Source organism: Eleutherodactylus coqui, chromosome 8, assembly GCF_035609145.1.
Source record: "Eleutherodactylus coqui strain aEleCoq1 chromosome 8, aEleCoq1.hap1, whole genome shotgun sequence".
NCBI classification, from domain to species: domain Eukaryota; kingdom Metazoa; phylum Chordata; class Amphibia; order Anura; family Eleutherodactylidae; genus Eleutherodactylus; species Eleutherodactylus coqui.
This window is the reverse complement of record NC_089844.1, coordinates 56,453,043-56,470,786: the sequence shown is the minus strand read 5'-3', so window position 1 is coordinate 56,470,786 and position 17,744 is coordinate 56,453,043. Positions and strand designations below refer to the sequence as shown.

Genomic DNA, 17,744 nt, shown 5'->3' with positions numbered 1-17,744 from the left:
TGCAGGTGTTGGCTATGTTAAACAGCTGATGCAAGCTAGCGATGGCCTCAATCAGAACTAAATGCCCCTTTAGACACAAGAATTATCACTCAAAAGATAATTGTTGTGTGCAAATGAGCGCCCATCGTGCGCTTTTCGTGCACTATTCGTTCATCTCTGACTTTAAGCATCTCTGACGTCAGCAATGAGCCTTATCAGCACCGCACGCTGAGTTCCCGGCGGGATACTGCTGATAGTATTCTTTCAGCTTGTATCCTGCTCGGAATTCCCAGCGTGATACCGCAGACAGCTCCATGAACAAAGCAGCTGTGTGCAGATAACAGCACTCCTGCAGGAGCCTTCATTTGCACGCTAATAAACTTTTAAGTAGCTAATTAGCTACTTAAGAGTTTATGCAACTGCCGTTTGAGCGAATTTAGAACGACCATCTTTCAGTGTAAATGGGACTTTACTCTGATTGTGGCCGTTTAACTTTTCAGATGCAGTGGTCAATGTTTATTGTGGCATCAAAGCCATTAGCAGGAAAGCCTCCTCCTTTGACTCGTCTGCTGTGATTACACAATGCTGATGGGTTAGTGAAGGCTGCCAGAGCTGCCATGTACGGATGCCTATTAAGACCTGCCTGTAATACAGATGTATTACAGCATATTATACAAGTGATCACACACTGAAGTTCCCTAGTTGGACAAAAAAAATTAACTTAAAAGTAAATTTAATAATCATTTTGAAAACTTAAAAAAAATACTAAAAGCTAAAAAAAACTTTTTAGTCTTTTTTTAAGAAAAAGATCTAAACAGTAAAAAATTAGATATAGCAATGCTGGTGAAAAAATATAAAAATTATAGCTTTCGGAAGGTGGGGAAGAAAAAGAGACAATGAAAAAAAAATTGGCTTCCGGAGCATGGGGTTAAAGAGAAAAGCTTACTCAATTTTCTGAGATGAATTATAATTATCTATCTATTTATCTACCTATCTATCCATCCATCTCCTATCCATCTATCCATCTATCTATCTACCCATCCATCCATCTACCATCTATTAGGAATGAGCGAGTATACTCGCTAAAGCACTACTCGCTCGAGTAATGTGCCTTAGCCGAGTATCTCCCTACTCGTCCCTGAAGATTCGGGAGCCGCCGCAGCTGACAGGTGAGTTGTGGCGGGGAGCAGGGGAGAGCGGGCGGGAGAGAGAGATCTCCCCTCAGTTCCTCCCCGCTCTCCCCCACAGCTCCCCGCCCGCTGCCGGCCCCCGAATCTTCAGGGACGAGCAGGGAGATACTCGTCTAAAGCACATTACTCGAACGAGTAGTGCTTTAGCGAGTATACTCACTCATCCCTACTATCTATCTATCTATAATATATCTATCTCTCATCTATCTATCATCTATCTATCGATCTATCTGCTATCTATCTATCTATCTATCTGACTTGCTTTCTCCTATTGTTTAAGTGCTATCTATCTAGTCCCAAATAAATATTTTAAATAAATCAGCAGTTTCCAAAGCAGTGAAAAGTTTTTCTTTAGTTCCCGCAGTGCTTTCAGTCAGACTAATACATATATATGAAATACCCTTACCTTTATGTAGACATTGAGACTTCCCATCTGATGTCTGTCCTTAAAAGTATATTGAGCTCATTTAAAATATCTTTTAGAAAAGTTTCTAACTCTCAGTGTGTTCAACTTTGTAACCAAAATGCTAAAACTCTGTAAGTATGTAAAGTCTTCCTCTTTCTGGTTTCCGATACCAGTTTTTGAGGTTGGTGCACGAGTGATGCAATAACCTCTCTGGTTCAGAAAACGTCTTACAACCTACACACTGAAAGATATCAATTATAACACAAAGGAAATATCTACTAGTCTTACAGGAAAAAAAGAAAACCCTACTGACAGCATAACATCCTCCTCCTCTCTGAAGCATAGCATTAACTATAGTCATTGCTGTTGCTATAGGGCTAAGAGGGTAAATCTGCCACACAGCCATAGTGTTAAAGGATACGGACACACTGGACAACACTGGCATGACCACGAGACTGCCCAAAACCACAGAGGCGTGCACTGATACATCTGTTGAATTGTTAAATGGCAGCACTATTTTGCACATATACTGCTACTCAATTAGCTGATCATCAAGGGTGCCGAAAGTCAGACTTCCACCAACTGGATATTGATGCCTTATTGCCATCCATGTTCTTCTCCTGGATAGCCCCTTTAAATTCAAATCTATCATCTAAACTCTAAGTCGATCAAAGCTGTTAAAAAGATGTGACGTCCCAGCATAGCATACATGAGTAACTCAAATGTCTACATCAGCAAGTACTCACTTTATATATACAGGAGCTATAATTCGAAACTGGACAAATCTTGTTACAAATTATCTGACCTTAAAAAGGTTGCCTCATCACAGATCACCCATTTAAAGGGGTTTGCTCATTAAGACAATTCCTGTCCATATGTCCTATTAAAGCATATGGACTTTATAAAGGGTGATCCCCTATTCTATGATCCAGAAAAGAGAACCGTACTGTATGAGTGACTCCCGCTCTTGTGGACCTTGTATTAAGAGGGCGGTCATTCATCTGAATCAGTGTTTTCCAGACTTCAGTTCTCATGACTCCCAACTGGTCATGTTTTCTGGATTTCCTCAGTATTGCACAAGTGATATAAATATTGTTAGTGCCTCAGACATTGCCACAGGTGTTCTTGCTATAGGAACTGTAGTACCCAAGAGTTGGGGTCCCACAGTACTGCTATTGCTACCTCATGTAAAGTATATGTATATAATTGTAAATGTGTATATTGTTGTGAATGTGTGTAATTATGTATCACTTTAAATGGTAAGGAAGGTGTTAAATTCTGGTGTTTCTACTGTCTAACCTTGTATGACTTTGCATACAAGGTTAGGCAGTAGGAACCTGCTCTAATACCTGTTAGTCACCCTAGCTAGTACTGGGATTGGATAGTCAGTTACTGGCATGACTTTACAAACTATAAACTTTACAAACTTTGTAAACTTGACTGTAAAAAACAAACTAAAAAAGGCAAAATGCTGCTCTTAAGGCTGAATGAACATGAATAGGTTGGATTCCAGGTGCCTGATCTAGCAGCCGGAATCCAACCCTGTGTCCCTGCAGTGACCCCCGCGTACCTGTCCACTGGCTTAGTGTGCATTCTGCCTCTGTACTGCAGATGTGCCGGCCACTACGCCGATGCACATGCGCCATACATTCTGTGATGTGCCGTCGCTAGTTGATGACGCAGATCCCGTGACCCGTTGTGCACTGAACACTGCGGACAGGCCACAGGATGGACAGCTTCCATTGACATCAATGAAAGCCATCCATACGAGGCTCAACCCCAAAATAGAACATGTTGCGATTTTCCCCCGTGAGCGGAAAATCGCAGTTGATTTCCGCTCCTGGGCATGGAAAAGGGATTTCACATAGCATGTCTATGGGCAGTATTTGCTGCGAGATCCGGAGCTCCAGATCTTGCAGTACAAATACGCCCGTGGGAATTCGGCCTAAGATAGGGTGCTTTACAGTGTACAGTAGAACAGCATTTTGCCTTTTTTTTTGTTTGTTTCTTACAGTATTCACCATGTGGGAAAAGTAATATATTCATGTTATTGCTAGATGCATTATGAATGCAGCAATACCAAATATGTACTTTTAACAATTTTTTTTCTGATGAATTGTTTTTAACCTATTTTTTATGTCCCTGTAGGGCAAATGAACATTCAATCCTGTGGTCACCCAAATAATACACTGCAGTACTTCTGTATTGTATTCTATTATCTCTATTCTTTTACATTGACATTCAAGGCAAGCCATCGCCCCTCTGCGATCTCATTGTAGATGACGGATTGGCTGATAAAGGCGCTCCTTCCCTGTTTACTTTTTAGGTGTCCTGACAGCATTGAATTTGGCATTTAAAGTGTTAAACGGCAAAGTTCCTAGTAATGGTGCTGTAATACTTTGGTGGTACGTGTTAAGTATATGTGAAGCAGGTGGATGGTAGGTGTTATGGTGCAGCGGTGATGGGCGGAGGCGGCACAGTTTTATAAAAATTGCTTTACTGAGCAGCAACTGAATAAACAGAATTTCACTCCATAGAAGGGTTCTCAGACTTAAATGTGTAATAACTCGGCATAACATCACATGTTAGTATTGTTCTTAAAGCTACAGTAACCATTTAGCTACGGATGGCGCCTGCTAGGTGAGTATTTCTTTAGCTTCCTCGGCTGCATTTTCAGCACGCTGGCAAAACGCATGCCGACGCTGCTGAAACCGCATTAACCGCAGCGTTTTTGCAAATGCCTGTGTAAGGAAGACCTAACTCTCTTTCCTTTTCACTTTCTTGCACATTTTCAACTACCTGCAGGATATTTTCTTACATGCGTACCTCATTCCCAGTCGGAACCTCTTCAATATGTTCCTCGCTTCTCACAGCACTGGCTTTTCCATAATCTTGTCTCTTAATTGCAAAAGTAACTTTCTCAGGTTTCACATTAGAGACTTCAGATTGCACATCAGTTCAACCAATGCAGCTGCTCTTTGTTCAGTCTATGTGTAGAGATGAGCGAGCATACTCGCTAAGGGCAATTACTCGTTCGAGCATTGCCCTTAGCGAGTACCTGCCCGCTCGAGAGAAAAGATTCGGCTGCCGGCGGCAGGGAGAGCGGGGAGGAACGGAGGGGAGATCTCTCCCTCCCTCTTCCCCCCCCCCACTCCCCCCTGCTCACTGCCGAAACTCACCTGTCACCTGTCACCCGCGCCGGCAGCCGAACCTTAGCGAGTATGCTCGCTCATCTCTATCTGTGTGACATCTAACACACACATTCAATTTTTCATGATTTCTTTATCTAGGGCAAGGCTATCTATTGATTTGACCTCATTTGATTCTCGACCACTTTCTTAAACCAGTACCTTAATTGATCTAAACGCCTTTTTTTTCAGCTTGCTGACACAGCAGCAGATTTTTCAGCGCCCACCATCTCTTTGGCAACTCTTCAGCTGCTCCTGCACCTCCTGCAGTTTCTGAATAGCTTTTTTTCTACTATTGTTTACAGAAGTGATTTCTTCCTTCAAGACTTTTCATTCATCATAAACTGTTCACCTGTAGCTCCCAGGCTACCTTCTAAGCACAATTTGGCATTCTTTGTTGCTTTTAACTCATTTTTAAGATCCTCCAACAGGGTCTTCATTTCTTCTACTGGCTGTTGAAACACACTCTTTTCTCGTACCAGACTTCTCTTTTCAGCATCCTTCTTGGTGCTAACCAAGTCCTGCATTTCCGTGCGTAAATGCTTGTTAAGCCGTTCTACTTCAGCCTTTCTTTCAAGGGCCTCTTCCAGGGTGCGTGCTAAGGAGAGCACTTGAATTTTTCATGAGCCTCTGCTTCAGCACAGTCACGTTCATTGGCATCTTTAGTGGAAATGGTGTTCTCCTCACCAAGCGACTGATCAAACTTCTGTTTCTTCTCCATGTTGGACACAATGTGACGTTGGTGACCAAGATCCACACTAATAACTTCTAATTACCGCTGAAGTTTAGTTTTAGTCTTCTCTAGTTTGTCATAGGCAACTGCTTTTTCTTCATACTGTTGACTGGTAACTTCAAATTCTTTGTGAATGTTTCTCTTTTGCTCTTCAACAGAGTCCAAGGAGGCAGTAGTCTCCTCCATTTCCTTTCTCATATCCGACACATGAACTTGAAGAGTTGAAATCTGCTTTGATAAGATTTTCTTGGTTTCTTCATCTTCCTCTTGTTGCTCACAGAACACATTCCTCTCATCTTTCATTTGTTTCAACCTGGTACTAAGGCCAAGTTTTGACCCATTTCTTCTTGTAACAATTTCTGAGAATCTTTATTCTGAGCTTCTAATTCCACCTGCAGTCTGTTTCTCTTCTCGGACAGCTCTGCCTGGACTCTGTCACCTTCACTGATTTTTACTTGTAGCTCTTGAAGTTGAGTCTCTTGTGTTCAGAGTCACTCTTGTTTATGCAGTAATACCTTTTACCTCATTGGTCAACTCATTACGCTCACTTTCTAGAGCCTGTTTAGTTTGTGTTCGGTCACTTTCTTTCATAACTTGAGCATACTTCTGTTTAAGCTCTTGAACTTGAGCTTCATGTACTTTAAGCCAAAAAAGAAATATGGGCTCACCTCACAAGCAGTATCTTCCAATGTTGCAGGGAGATCTGAGTTTCAACAGGAGCTCCGTCCTTAAACAGCTGACGGCAGACGGCTAAATTCCATATAAAGAAAAATAGAAGTGGAGAGGAGCTGCTACCGTTAAAAAATTTTTAAATTCTTTATTGAGTAAAAAGCATACAGCTCACAGGTCTACGGTGAATGCGTTTCGGCTACAGTAGCCTTTGTCAACAGCTATGAGGTATGAGATACACAAGACACTTATAGACAAAATACAAATTAAAATCAAAGAAGCAATACCTGTGTGTGCTAGCTTGTCAGGAGGAGAGATGGCTGAGGAATGGTGTGGTGGGTGTGTTCAGGTGCCTGCACACGAACGGAATTTCCAGCGCGTTATTTTAGGCACATTATCTGCCCCAGACTGCAGCCAATATACTCCTATGAGGATCCGCAGCTGTCCCCAGACGGACGGATTTGTATCGCGTTTTTTCACGCGCGTGAAAAAATCTGCGACCTGTTCTAATTTGGGTCGGATTCTGCACGTGAAGCCTCCAATACAAGTGAATGGGTGCGTTTTTTCACGCAGTACATCCGCAGTGCAGCTGCGGATGGAGTCACTGGTTGCTATGACTACAGGAAGTAGGCATGGTAGGAGGCGTCCCAACACACAGCACAGAGCTTCACAGGCAAATTTGTAGAGGGAGATAGGTAGTATTTCTTGCCAATGCAGGATCTAAGAATGCAAAATCTGTAGTAATGAATTCCTCTTGTGAATTTTTTTGCAGTGACTGAAATAAAGTCACGCTGGAGAAGCGCCCGAAAAAAGTTACATGGATCAACCATGCCCACAAAGACATCTGCTCACCGGGTGAAAGCATGTTGCCAGAATAATTTAACGGTGCTCGCACAAGCAAGAGGGACAAAACTGAGTCTGGGTGTTGGTTTTTAAGCTGTTTTCCAAGGAATGGGCAGTTCTCTAGGGGTTGGGTTTACAATAAGGGGTGTCTGCTGGTTTTTCTGCGCGTTTTTTTCCGCAACACATCCGCGCGTGATTTTTCACGCATCCGCACCTATCCGCAAGCACATTTAGGTACCATACGCGCGTGAAAATCCGCTAGCGGAATCCGGAACGCTCGTGTGCAGGCGGCCTTAATTGCACCACATGTTGTAACCAGCATACAGAGATTTGTTACAAAAAGGTTTAAAACAGACAGACAGAGGAACAAGTATATATGTAGATATTTGGAAAATGGTAATTAAATACATCTATACAATGATAAATAAGTGAAGATTTTAAGGGGAAAAGAATCTGGAAGGCAAAAATTCCAATAAAGTAAAATTCATGAGGAGGAAGAAAAAAAAACTTGGTAGTAATCACACCTAAGTTAGAACCCAATTGTAATAATTCATGTAGTTGTTTAGAAAAAGCAGCCGTGGGGTCTCCCTGTAGTTTTTATAAGTAATCCTATCCTCAAGAATATGATTGATGCAATTGATGTATAAGGTAGTGTCCATAATAGTGATGTTTCCCCCTTTGTCTGACTGACAAATCCTGATGTCTTCACCTTTGGATAACCACGATAGCTCAATTCTCTCCCTCTTCGTCATATTATCAAATCCAAAATGTCCATATTAATTGTCCTTAGTTTGTGCTTGTAACAACTTCAGTTCTTTTCCCATAATCGTTTGGAAATCTTCCACAACCTGTGTGCGGGTTTGTGTTGGATAGAAATCAGGGTTGGGTGTTCTTATATTGATCCTGTGTGTGGGGACATCAGCTGCAACTGACTCCCTATGTAGGTGATGTAAGTCCAAAAGGGCAGCTGTGTCCTTCGGGGTTAAATCCTCAAAGGTGTCTTGTATAAGTTCCTTCTTAGTAGCTGGAGTAAAGGGGTCATCACTGTTGATGAAGTGTTTTTTCACCATTAAATTGGTACTTTAGCTTCCTCATCTAAGCTTTCCTTCAACTGGGTCACCTCTAATTCCTGGGCTCTCATTTGCATTCTGAGATCTTGCATCTTTCTGTGGGCCTTTGAAAGATATCCCTCATATTTCTTTTTCTCACTTCTTCCAAGTCTTGATTACACTGAGCGGTTTGCTCTTCCAGTAACAACCTGTGATCAGCTTCTGCTTTAGCTAATCTTCTGAGGTGCTCATTTTCCTTTAACATGACATCAGCTTCTGTCTTCAACCGTGTAACTTCATTGAGAGCAGCCACAGTATCATCCAGGATCCTTCCTGTTTCTTCTTCTGCCAGTAGCCTTTTATTATTATCTGTATTTCCTGCAGACATTTGGTTGCTACTGGCAACTACCTTGGTTTCACAGGCAATTACACTGACAACTCTTGTTTGCCTTCACTCTTAGTACTATATGCAGTCTTTACATTATTTCTACACTCTACCACTAGGGGCATATTTGAGTTAATTCCCTTATGAGCTGTGGGTGAGCTTTCTGTACCAGCCTGTTCACACTCTGCATTCACCTGTGCAGATTGTGGAATATTTTCATAAACTCTCGTCATTTCATACACTTTATCACATGACGCTTCTGTGTCAGTACTGTTCTCATTCAACACTAATGCAGCTTCCACTGCACTATCCTGCATAGCAAATCTATTATGCACATCACATGCCCTTGTATTGACATTATCAGTTTTTCTTTTTGTGTAATTTTCATCATACACGTTTACATCAGACATTTCCTGCCCAACGTTTGCAACATCAGTCTCTCTAAGTCCACGCTGCACCCTTGAACGATCTCCCCATTCCTCAGACTTGACATGTGGCACTGCAGCTTTTCTGGACTTTGGACGTAGTTCACACCTGTAGACAGCGAGACTCCTGCTGCAATCCACTCAGGGACTTTTCCTTATCTCCCAAAGACTTGGCAACCAGGTGCCCACTAATCTTCACCTTCGCACCCCCAGCAACAGTCTCTCTGCTTGCTGGTGACAGCCACCTGCTGTTGATGTCTGTCACCTGCAGCAACAGTGACAGTCTGTTATAGCCCACTTGCAACAGCACTCTGTTCCACTTCTCCTCCAAAGGAACAGCACCTTGGAACCCTGGCAACAAAGCCTTTTGACGGGGACACCCCCAAGAGTGTCCCCATAGCCACGCAGTCCGTTTTACACCGTGCCTGGAAAAGATCATTATCCTTCTTTATTTGAACACTCATCTGCACCATCTGCCTAAGGAGCTCATCCATAGCTCACTCCCACAGCAGCAATGTCAGTCTCACAGCCATTTTAAACTTTTGGGCAGCTGGCCCTTTAAATTTCTCCAATTTCAACACTCACATTTCACCTTTTGTAACTTTATCTTCAGCCACACTAGCTCTTTACTGCAACATCTCTTGCATCAGTGGACAACCAATATTTTTCCACTCACAGACTTCTGGCCGCTCAGGACATCACAGCTGGGTTGTGCGCCATTTTCCATGCCCACATTGGACACCATATATTTCAACTCGGGAATTAGGCATCTCGCAGAATCGCCACCTTACCTCCACCTAGGTGGCCCACTTCAATGATCCATATCCAGACCAGAGTAGGTGGTGAAATTCAAGAAGCCCATTTTATTTTGGCAGCAAATAACAGATACAAAGGTAACAACTCTTCGCACTGTTTGGTCACAGTGCACACATGCATTAACAAACGAAATCCAAGCCATCTGGCTACTAACTCACAAAGTAATCTCTCCTATCTAACACAGTGGCCACACCTGCACACACCTAGGCCAGGCTCACACAGGCAGACCACATTCTGCATGCAAGAGGCCAGCAGCAGATTCCGGTTGTGAGCCCGAGGCAGCACGGGTACCCGCGAGCCCATACGCAATGTTCATTTATTTGAGTGGGTTCATCCATGCAAGTGATTTTTCACTTGGACTGATGGTCTGAGCTTGAAAATTGCTGCATGTCCTATGCTTGTGTGAGTCTTGCACAAGAATAGGACTTGTAATATGCCATGTCTTGCACACCAGACAATACACGGACGGGCTGTCTGTGTGCTGTCCAATGCGACTTGCATCTGAAAATCTTGGGTATAACTCTGCAACTGTCCGCGTGCATACGGCGTTACTCATAGCAGCCCTACTAAAAACTGAAGGAATCAATAAACTGTCCATCCAGTCTTGATTACCACTTTAGATTCCATGTATTCAAGTTACACCTCACTGGTTAAAGAAAGGTTCCTGTATTCTCAATTTTATTCCTGAAGACATCCCTTTTATTTCCTCCCCACTATCTCCCACTGAGATTATACAAGGTGTATAACAGGGGTACAGAACTTCAACTGAAACATAGAGAAATCCCAGCTTGCAGATGCCGCTACAGACTATCCAATAGGCATTTGCCTACACTGTTTTTATTTTTTCTCAATAATCCCTAGAATTAGTGTTCTTTGTCACACATCAAAAGTAAATCTAAAAGTTACAGACCAAGTTAGTAGAATTTGAGAGATGTTTTATAATTCCTTTATATATAAAAAAAGAATACTCAGAAATCATGCATATAAAGCACCACCTGGTGGTGGAATGGCCTCTCATGTCCATGTTTAAAATTGTCAGCATACCTAAACTGAAAAACACACAACAAAACCTAAAGGACTACTTCGACAAAAACAATTTTTTCTACTCCTGGATCCCCTCACCTGATTGCCTGTAACACTTGTATTGTAGCCACTTTCATGCAGTGCAGCCCCCTGTCTGATGCTTATCAAGGGCCATCTTGATGTTGAGGTTTTTATTTTCACTTCAATCCCATGATGCATTAGTGCAGCATTACATGAGCAGTAAAAGATGGTATCATCCCTGCTGCAGGTAAAACACAGACATTACATTCTGTATTCACCTAAATAAGCTTTCTGTATTCACCTAAATAAGCTAAGACTGTAAGTATGCAGTCACGGAGATGAGCTGTCATCTCTATTTTATTTGGTACCATCTTGATGTTGAGATTTTTGCTCTCACTTGGATATCAATTCCACAATGCATCAGCACAGCATTACCTGAGCAGCTAAAAACTGTACCATCTATGCTGTGTGTAAAATACTGACTGTCACGTCTGTCTCCTGAGAGCTGTTGTACTACAGGTGCGCTGGAGTTCTCCTGCTCAGGTGTTGGGGATTGTGCTGGCTGGGCATATGTGTGTCTCCAGTCAGCCAATGTCTCCAGGTCAGTGCTCATATAAGCTTCCCAGGTGTAGGAGTGGTCTGCTTTCTCTGTTCTGATTCTCTCTGTGTGTGTGCTGTGAGCAGGTCCTATACAGGTGGCCAGACATGAGGTGTGAACTGTTGTGTTCTGTGTTTGGTGTGTGTGAACAGTGTCATGTCCTGTGTTTGGTGCACCTCTTCAGGTTCCTAATCAGTGATAGCCAGGTACCAAATGAAGGCAGTGGGGCTGTCCTTATTGGGACAATCACCTCGCTAGTTTCCATATTTTGATCAAAATGTCAACAAATACCTGGCATTTATAGCATTTACATCTGCTACTTGTGTTTGCATATTGGCTGATATATGGTATGGTTAGGTTTACGGATAGCCAGGTACCAGATGAAGGCAGTGGGGCTGTCCATATCAGGACTGTCCCTGATAATAAGGGATAGGTGTCCTTCCATCATTGCCTGAAGAGGTGTAATTTGTCAGTGCAAATACTATGAGTGGTGTTTGCAGTTTTATTAGGACACCATCTTGCGTCCGTACTGAGGCGTGGCGCTTTAGTGCGCCGCATAGACGTAACACTGACATTACATCCCGTGTTCACCTAAATAAGCTACAGACCATAAATATACAGTCAGGAGGATGAGCTGTGATCTCTATTATAACTGTGTGACAGGATCTGTGTAATCATCAGTAACTATGATACGAGTGTCTTTGTCCCCATCTAAGCAGTTTCTGTGGTAGGGTCCATGTAATATTATAATACAGACTTACAAACTGAACGCATAACCCCTAGTAAATGTAAGCTGGTCAGAATTGACCATCTGAGGAGAAGGAAGCCAGGAGTTGTGGATGCAAGATGTGATATGGGCGGGCATGGCAGCTCTAGTACCCTGTTGTACCACCTCTAGCTTAGATGCAAGATGTGATAGGGGCGAACATGGAGGCATACTGATTCCGTAGGGTATATTGGTTCACATTTGCTGTAACTGAGCCTCTAGATCGTGCAAACTCGTAGGCTGTCAAATTTGGTGTCCCAGGTAGTCCCATACATGTTGTATTGGCGATAAATCTGGTGGTCAGGCCACAGAAGTGTGACATTCCTGTGACACCCTTGTGTGTGCAGCCGATCATTATCCTGCTAGAAAATGCCACTTGGAAGCCCGTTATGAGAGGAACACATGTGACTGCAGGATGTTCTGAGCATATCTCTGAGCTGTCATGGTCCCTCGTACCACTAAGAGGGGTGACCAACTGTTATATGCGATGGCCTCCTGATCATCACACCAGCAGTGGGAGCAGTGTGCCGCTCCACATCATAGACAGCATTGAGGCGCTCATAACTAGGTCCCAAGACATGAACACGACCGTTGTCAGTGCCCAAACTAAACCTGGATTTGTCACTGAAGACAACCTGATTTCACTCCATTGCTGTCCCAATTCGTTATTCACAACACCACTGCAAATGCAGGTGACAGTGGGTGGGTGTCAAGGGCAGTACATGTAATGGGTGCCGTGAGACCAAATGCTCTTCAGCCAAGTGCCTGGAAATGGTTCCAACAGACACATGGACTTGTAATGATGGTGCCACCTGTCTCTGGATGATGGACAACAAAACAGTTGGAGCTGCTCGTGCTTGTCAGATGATTCTCTATACTGGTGGTCTGTCGAAGACGTCCTGAGCCCAATCGTTGTGTGTGTGTAGTGGCCCAGAACACCAACCTGGTCCCATCCATAAATGTCATACATGTTTGTCCTATGTAGATGCGCTGTGCAAAGCTTGTCCTGTCATATCCCGTGTGTGTGTTGCACAGCTGTGGCGCTTGAGAGGTTAACTCCAATAAAATCATTGCCTGCTTGTAAATGTATCATTCTGTCATGTCATGTGGTATGAGTAAATGTATAAATAAGAGTGATTGAGGGTGGGAAAGGAGTTCCATCTTCAGAGAGTCCCAACTTGTACCACCTAACACAGAGCCCATGGAAGCACCTTCAGCTTCCATGTAGGTGTAGATGGGGGAAAAGGAGAGATATCCTGTAGCGACTGAAGTCTGGATGTGAATGGAGTGAGTCCCAAAACCGTAAGGGAGAGCATTCCTAAGTAATTCTGTTACGTGTACTGCTGGGATCTGTTGTACTATGTACTCCTAGCAGCACAGTCAGGCGGTTGAGGGTTAATTGAGCTGGCTGGGTGTGGTACTTCCTGCTAGCCAATCTCCTGGATCTGTGCTCACATATAAACCCAACTCCTGGTCAGTCAGGCTGGACCCTAGGGTGAGCACTCATGTTAGTTCTGTGTCCTGTAACTTATCAGTCATGTTCAGCTTGTTCCCATTCTGATCGGTGTTTGAAAGTAAGTCTATTGTCTCTCTGCTTCCCCAAGATTGTCTGGACACCTGTAGTCCTAGGCTGCAGTACATGTAGCCCCCTTTTCCTCCCGCCCCCCCCCCCCCTCCCGTACAGGTGCAGCCTCCAGAGGTCTTATGTCTTACTCTGGGTGTCAGTTGGTGTAACTGGACACTCCCCTATGTCAGCTTGTGTAGCTGACTGTCTATTCCCCCTGGTATGAGGACACATAGACTTGCTGTGAGTTTCATCTGTGTGCCTGTGATCTGAGTGGAGTCTGTCTTGCTGTGTGCCCTGTACTCTGTCCTGTTCCTGATGCAGCTGACTGTGTGTCCAGTGTTCTGTTCTGTCCTGTTGCAAGCTTTGCTGAGTAATCTCTGTCTTGCTGGTTCATGTCCATTTGTACGTTTAAATTCTGTCAGTTTCGTGTCAGTTTGCTGCGTGATCTGCTATCTGTGTCCTGTCCTGTTGCAGCTTTCTGTGTGAACGCTGTCCGGTTCTGCTGGACTCCTGGTTAGTGTAGGGACTAGCGGTATAACCAGGAGCTGTGAAGTGGCCTGCTAGCTTCCACATATTGTACAACATGTCAACTAATACCTGGTATTTATATTCAGCTTATCATCTGTTACTAGTGTTTGCATTGTGGCTGCGGTATGCTGTGTATCCTGTGGTTCGGTCTCTGTCATTTAGCATGTGTATGTCTCTTGTTCTGTGGCGTGGCTCCTAGGATCAGCTAGGGCCCAGATCCGAAGACCACTGGGCTGCCCTTATTGAGTCAATGTTCCCTGCTTAGGTAGGGCCATGCCATCCTCCCGTGTAGAACAGGGTCAGTTTGCTTGTAACCTGTGTGAATCCCGTGTGACCCTGGTGCTACCTGTGTGCGTCCATCCCATCCATTCTCTGTCCCTTTTTGGGTGCGATCGTGTGGGCTCCCATGCTTAGGTTGCCCACACGATCGTAACAAATTCTCAATAGAGAGGCACGGCGTAAAGGTACTAATTCAAATTACACGTTTTTCCTGCGCAGCCGTCCAAAGTTAGGATCACTGCGCAGAAGTACGCTACAAGTCACACCCACACGTCTTCCATGTGGGGTGTCAGAGCTAATCCTTTAAGTAAATAATTGCTGCCAGAGTGTCTGTGGAGTGACGTCTACCCCCTTTCCTCCTCCGGAGTGCGCCCAATCCAGGAACGGTGCCATACAGATAACGTGGACTGTAGGACCAGTTTCATCCTGTGTATCCTCCCTGATCTTTGAGCTCTGTCTTGTTCTCTCTGTAAAGAATTGTACCTGCATTACTGTGAATAATTGTTTTACTAAAGTTTACCAAGTAAAGTTATAGCGGGCCCTAACCGTTCCTGGGGACCTGAGGTACTGTACACAAGTGTCTGCGTTTATTCTACGTTGTGTAGCATACCGGTATGTGGGAACGGTGGCATCACACGTGATAACTACTACCCCCATCATCCCATTTATTGGCATGGCCTATGTAAGGGGTGTCGAAGGTGGCCTACAATCCAGCTCTGACCTTGGCTATGTGTCATCCCTCCAGGAAAAGAGTCGGGTAAGTGCCGCTGTGACAAGCCAACACTTAACCCTCCTAGCTCTCCACGTTGGTCAAGTGTCAGGGACATCCCTCTGGGGTGTTGCATGTGCGTGCCCTAACACGTCCACTGATCTCAACACCTCCTAACAGTCTGATCAGGTGGCAGGCAATTCGTTGCTACGACCATCCAACTTCTCACATTGCAATAATGCACCCTGTCTCAAACTCTTCCTGCGCTCCAGGTGGGTTAGTTGTATGTGAAGTAACAAACCCAAAAAGTTTTAAAATGCACGTGAAAAATGAAAATAAAATATATGCATTTTATTTTTCATATGTATTTTAAAATTTAATGTTCCTATATTTAGGCGTTTATCCTTGAAGACATTCAGTGTTGACCCGGACCTTCCGGTTGAATGGACTGCTCCACGAAGTAATTGGTGTTGTGCTTCCTATTTAATGTTGGTTTGTTACTCCTCCTACAACTAACCCACCTGGAGTGCAGACATTTTTTCTTTCAACTCTTACTTGTTTATATGACTGAGGTAATTTCACTACCTGAAGATTTCCCGTGGCGCTCTCCCTGTGGATCAGGGCACCTATCAGGGATTTGGTGGTGGATTGGACCCAGTATTATATTGAGGGCGACTCTGGACCAGCGGTGTGGACATGTGTCAACTGAAGAACATTCCACACCAGGTGAGTGCATCTTAATCCTTACATATATACATATTATTATTATTGAATTTAATGTTGTTTCCATTCTTTGGAGCACTACATATATCTGTACTTGTTTTTCCTTTCAAATTTTGTTAACTGGGTGAAATCTCTTTGATTGCATAGAAGAAGGCCAATCTAGTGGTTAAGAAGCTCTACACAAGTGGAACAAGAGGTCACTACACACAAGGAGCCTCTGAGAGCCTTTTTATAGGCCAAGGGTGGATCCATTTTTACAGCCTCAGATGGCAAGACCGTTCATCTAATGACCCCACAACTCTAATCATTTGCATATCTGCCTGAGATGTAACTGTATGCTGAGTTTTGCACCAAAACGAAAACTCCTAGGGAGCTGATGGGTTGCCATGGTTGACATATTGCCTAACACTAGCCTCCAGGTTTGCCATGCAAAAGAAATAATACACTGCATTATATAAGCATTGGAGTGCTCTTCACATACTAAGGAATGTTGAAAAAATAGATCACAATACAATTGTCAAAAAATTAAAATAAAAAAATCCATGCTCTTCCCTTTGAAAATGCCTTTTTGCAGAAAAAAATACCCAAACATAATCAGTATAGTTACATTTGTAGCAACCCAAACTATGAAATTATTAGCATGTTATTTATCCCCCATGGTGAATACTAAAAAAGAAAATGCAAGATTGTTGTTTTTCTGTTCATCTGTCTTAGAAAAAAAAACTCAAATAAAAAATAAAGTCGTACAGTATGTACCCCAAAATTGTACCATTGTTAACCAGAAATCATCCCTCAAAAGTTATCTCTCCAATAGCTTTGTCGATGGGGAAAATAAAATTGTCAGGGACATTTTACACGGTATGGAATTGTTCAGAGCAGATGGAGATTTTCTCAATTAGTGTGGATTTTGTTGTGTTTTTTACTGCGTTTTTCCTTTTCCTTTTTCGAAATTGGATCTTGCGGTTTTGAAGTAAAGACGTGCAGAATTTAACAGATGCAGAATTCAAGACCGATAGAGATAACATTGTGATTAGAGATGAGCGAGTATACTCGCTAAGGCACATTACTCGAGCGAGTAGTGCCTTAGCTGAGTATCTCCCCGCTCGTCTCTAAAGATTCGAGGGCCGGCGGGGAGGAATGGAGGGGAGATTTCTCTCTCCCTCTCTCCCCCCCCCCCGCACCCCTCCCAACTCACTTGTCACCCGCGCCGGCCCCCAAATCTTTAGAGACGAGCGGGGAGATACTTGGCTAATGCACTACTCGCTCGAGTAATGTGCCTTAGCGAGTATACTCGCTCATCTCTAATTGTGATGCAGAAATGTCTGTGTGGACAAATTCTATCCCGCGTTAAAGCTCCTTTTTGGGTCTTGGAATGCAGCAACATAAAATATTTTTTTTTAATGTATTTTAGTTATGCATGGTGAAAGCTGTAAAAAAAATGGTGACACTGCTCTTCTCAGTTCATTCTGCCTTCCAGAAAACGGAATAAGAAGTGATTAAAAATTGGCATGCACATCACAATGGTACCAATGAAAACTACAACTAATCCCACACAAACCAAGCCCTCTTACAGCTCTGTTCATGATAAGAAAAAAATGATATAGGTCTTTAAACGTGGTGACAGAAACTAGCTTTTTAGAAATGAAACTTTTTAAAGAAACTATATAAGTTTGGAATCACCCTAATTGTATTAACTCAGATGATAAATTTATCCTGCTTTTCTATACCGTACAAGAACACTATTAAAAAAAAGCCTATGACGAAATTGCTGTTTTTTTCCAACTCTCCCCTTGCAAAAAAAGGGTATGCAGTACATTATATGTACCTCAAAATGCTGCAATTCAAAA

General features: G+C 43.3%; 1 protein-coding gene across 5 annotated transcripts in view; it reads right to left on the bottom strand.

Moving 5' to 3' along the window:
- Positions 1 to 17,744, bottom strand: part of ITGB2 (integrin subunit beta 2) — a 116,391-nt gene that overhangs the window by 84,181 nt on the left and 14,466 nt on the right. Inside the window, exon 1 of one of the 5 annotated variants that reach the window (XM_066575654.1) lies at positions 6,453 to 6,479. The exons of 2 other annotated variants lie outside the window; for them this stretch is intronic. Coding sequence is in view for 1 of the 3 variants with exons in the window: in XM_066575652.1 (XP_066431749.1) it covers positions 1,576 to 1,602 (27 nt within the window). In the remaining 2 variants the exon portion in view is untranslated. Of the gene's footprint in view, positions 1 to 1,575; positions 1,739 to 6,164; positions 6,218 to 6,452; positions 6,480 to 17,744 lie in introns of those variants that run through there. 2 more of the 5 variants (XM_066575655.1, XM_066575652.1) reach the window with 2 other exon arrangements.